At 37.7% G+C, this 3,496-nt stretch overlaps 1 protein-coding gene across 1 annotated transcript; it reads right to left on the bottom strand.

The window, feature by feature from the left end:
* Window positions 1-237: 237 nt before the first annotated feature.
* Window positions 238-2,838, bottom strand: LOC130506614 (protein CHLOROPLAST J-LIKE DOMAIN 1, chloroplastic-like). Its single transcript, XM_057001297.1, has 10 exons — window positions 2,555-2,838; window positions 2,241-2,346; window positions 2,030-2,134; window positions 1,848-1,925; window positions 1,709-1,764; window positions 1,575-1,632; window positions 1,344-1,469; window positions 1,136-1,231; window positions 834-905; window positions 238-508 (listed from the first exon to the last, which is right to left on the bottom strand). The coding sequence occupies exons 1-10, from the start codon at window positions 2,656-2,658 to the stop codon at window positions 446-448; spliced, it is 864 nt and encodes a 287-aa protein (XP_056857277.1). The 5' UTR covers window positions 2,659-2,838; the 3' UTR covers window positions 238-445.
* Window positions 2,839-3,496: the final 658 nt, after the last annotated feature.

Here is a 3,496-nt window from a genome sequence, read left to right as displayed (position 1 = left end):
CACGTCTCCGTCCCTATCAGATTTTTTTCCCACCTTTGATCCGTTCCTTTTCATCTTTTCTCTATTTAAAGTAAACAAACCAAATTGTGTGAACCATTATTTGTTTGTTTCCTTGTTAATATGAGATTTATTATGGGTATATAATTTTGAAAGTAATATATATATATAATTCATATTAGTTGTTTTCGAATTAAGTCTAAGCCGCCTGGCACTTTTTCTAATCGAACCAATCACACATTTCGAAACAAAACTTTTCAACAACTAGTCTCTTTACTTGATTCCACAATAAGATATTATAAAGATAAAAAATCCAATCTCTCCCGAGAAAAGAGAACTTCATCTCAAATTGTTAAACATCTAGCAGCCACAGACTACACATCAAAAACTTCTCAAAATAAAAAACCTCCTGGTAGATCAAAGCAGGCTCTTTGTGATCTCTCTCGCATTATCTGTAATACGACGCTATGACATAGAGCATCAAAGCCGACGAGGCCGTCACTATAAGTTCCTGCAATCCGGGTATTAACGTCAGCATTGTTGATTTAGTTCTTGTCCAACATGGAAGTTCTCATTTCATGCCTAAAAGTTGTGCATCTAGTTTTTATATCAGTAGATTTACACATACCAAAATAACTCATAGATGTGACAAGTGAAACATAATAAGGATCAACAGCACAATCATGTACAATCTAATCAACTAGAGTTGTTTTTGTTGAGGCTTAAGCCAGCTATTGACCTAATGATCCTCAACCAGAATGATCATTTTGCGTGGGACTAAACTAAGGGATGAGGATCCAAGCGAAAAGAGATAGGAGTTAGGCAAGAACACTAACCTGGTTATTGTAAAGTACTATGGGTATGGAGCTACCCATGTACTCAATAACATTTAAGATCCCAGTGTAAGCCTGCAAACAAAGCATGATTTACTAAGAGTTAAAAGTAGAATATAATCAAGTAAAAGAATATCCAATAAACTATACATAACAATCATGATAATCCAAAAAAAAAAAAAATGTTTTTGACACTATGAACTGTAGTTATATCACATAAGCAGCTTTCTTTGATAAAATGGAAACTAGTAGCAGCTATAGTACAAATAAAACAGAGGAGTCTTGATAGATTTTTTTTGACATACCAAGGAAGCCACAAGTATAGAACCGAAAACTAATGAAAGAGACCGAAGAAGCCTCTTTCCCATTTTCAATCCTCGTCCGTTCTCTTCGCCTTCCTCCTACAGCCAGTGTCAACAATGAATGCTAATCAGGACTATAAGAGCCACCATGTGTCTCTCTACTACATTACACAATAAAGTGGCTTCAATTGTTTTTTTTTCCAAAACTCACGTTATATGTTGGAGTTGAAGGTCCTTCAAAGGATTTTAGTTTCTCAAAAATTCTGTAGACAAACACAAAGGACATGAACTGCAGCGGTTTGTATTCAACATTGCGTTTTATGGCAATCCATGCACTCTGCAAACAAAAAACGCGAGAAACAGAGGCAAATAGATATATTCATATATGATTGTGAAGGGAGCAACATAATCCTCAAAACCTCATGCTTCCAAAGTAACTTACAAACACAGCTGATATTGCTAGGTTGATCAACATATCGTTCTTGGGGGACTTGGAATACCTGTAAAACAAGATATAAGGTGCTTTTGAAGGATGAAGCATAAATAATATGAATAAACTCACAAAGAATCTCTTACCTTGGACCCCATGGTATCATCGGCTGCTTATCAGCATATCTAATGTCCTTGGAAACCTGAATTATGGGAAATTTCACCCAGGATTTAAGAAAAGGAAGTTCAAGACGGCATATGGCAAGAAAGGGGAAACAATAAACACCTTAAACGAGCCGAAAGTCACACCCTTTTTCCTATTCATTAACTGGGAATACATGAGCTTATCATATGCTTTCTCAAGCTATCAACAGGGAAAAAGAAAATATAGACGTGTTAACCACAAAAAGGAAAATAAAATCATTACATTAGAGAGGACACACGGAAGAAAGAGAGAGGTAACCCTACTTGAGCAGCAGTGGCTTCATCACCACTCCTCTGAGCTTCTTTAAGTTTTCTTCCATAAGTTTGCTTGATCTTGTCAAATCCCTCTATAGGGTTAACACCAAGAACCTGAGAAAGTATCCCACTCAAGTCACGTCTAGAGAGAGAGAGAGAGACACACACACAAAAATGACTAGTAAAAAAGAAACAAGTCCTTTTCAGAGGGATGAACCACCTCATATGGGTTAAAGTCACCATCAGACTGTGGATTTCCAGCAGAAGCAGAAGACGAAGCAGCACGTATCACAATCCTGCTCTGCAACACCCTTCGCGGAAGAAGCCTGAAACATTTTCATTAATTACAAGTAAGGAAATGGTTTGAACAAAAGTTGAGAGCACAAACAACAAAAGGGAGCTACAGCTAATAAGTGAAACTGAAAGTTACAAACTTTGTAGCCAAATTTGTAAGCATCATCCCCCTATTCTGATGCTAAGCAAGAAGGCAATCACCAAAGAAAACAAGTAGCTTACTTCAGCTTTGAAGGCTACCTGACAAAAGACGGCGACTTTGGAGCTCGAAGAGTGGAATTGGAGCTCCGATAACCAATTTGCGGAGGAGGGTAACGAAACGCGTTGGAAACTGCGGAAGCCATGATGCAGGAGGAGGAGGGCACCCAGACTTAGACGATATCGCGAGAGCCACTAGGGCACAGGCAGAAGCAGCAATTAACAAGTGTGAGAGAGTTCGGCGAATCAAGACTGATTTGGGTATAGCTATTAAGTTCGCGTAGCCTAATGGATAAGGCGCTCGCCTTCGGAGCGGGAGGTTACGAGTTCGAATAACATAACATCCCCCGATCGATTATGACGGACTACGTTTGATCCCATGATTCTGGGCCTGCTATATACGGGAAATGGGTTATGATTCCATTGCAACAACTTAAGCCAGCTCTCTTCTTCTTTAGCTCATTGACAAAAGTCTTTGTTATTTATATTTGGGCTTTGTTTCTTTTTGGGCCAGTTATACTTCTCACTTATGCCCATATATTGAAGCTTTGATCAAATGTTTTGTTTTATTAGTTCAAAATGTTGGGACTAATAGAGAGAGGGGGGAGCCTATTTTTTTTGGAGATAATGGTGGTCAGGTAACCCCTACGAAATCTATAAAACTTAGTTTGCATGTTTACTTTACGTGTGATATGTTGTGTGTCGTATTTGAATGCGTCTGAGAATTGTTTGTGTGTTTGGTTTGGTTGTTACGAAATGGATTCTGATTCCTCTATGCAACATCCAAAAAGGTGTCGCACAACCAAAATCACATGTAATGTTTCAAGAAATAGACACGATTTTCATGATATTTAACTTTACAAATTTATTTCTTTCTCACTTTTTATTAACCACTCTATCTATTTGTTTATAACCATTTTCTCTCTAGTTAACCAAAAAAAAAACCTTACACTTGTGTAACTGAATGATGTGGAAAGCCAATAA

Source organism: Raphanus sativus, unplaced genomic scaffold, assembly GCF_000801105.2.
Source record: "Raphanus sativus cultivar WK10039 unplaced genomic scaffold, ASM80110v3 Scaffold3465, whole genome shotgun sequence".
In the NCBI taxonomy this organism is placed as follows: Eukaryota; Viridiplantae; Streptophyta; class Magnoliopsida; order Brassicales; family Brassicaceae; genus Raphanus; species Raphanus sativus.
This window is presented reverse-complemented; position numbering and strand designations above follow the sequence as displayed.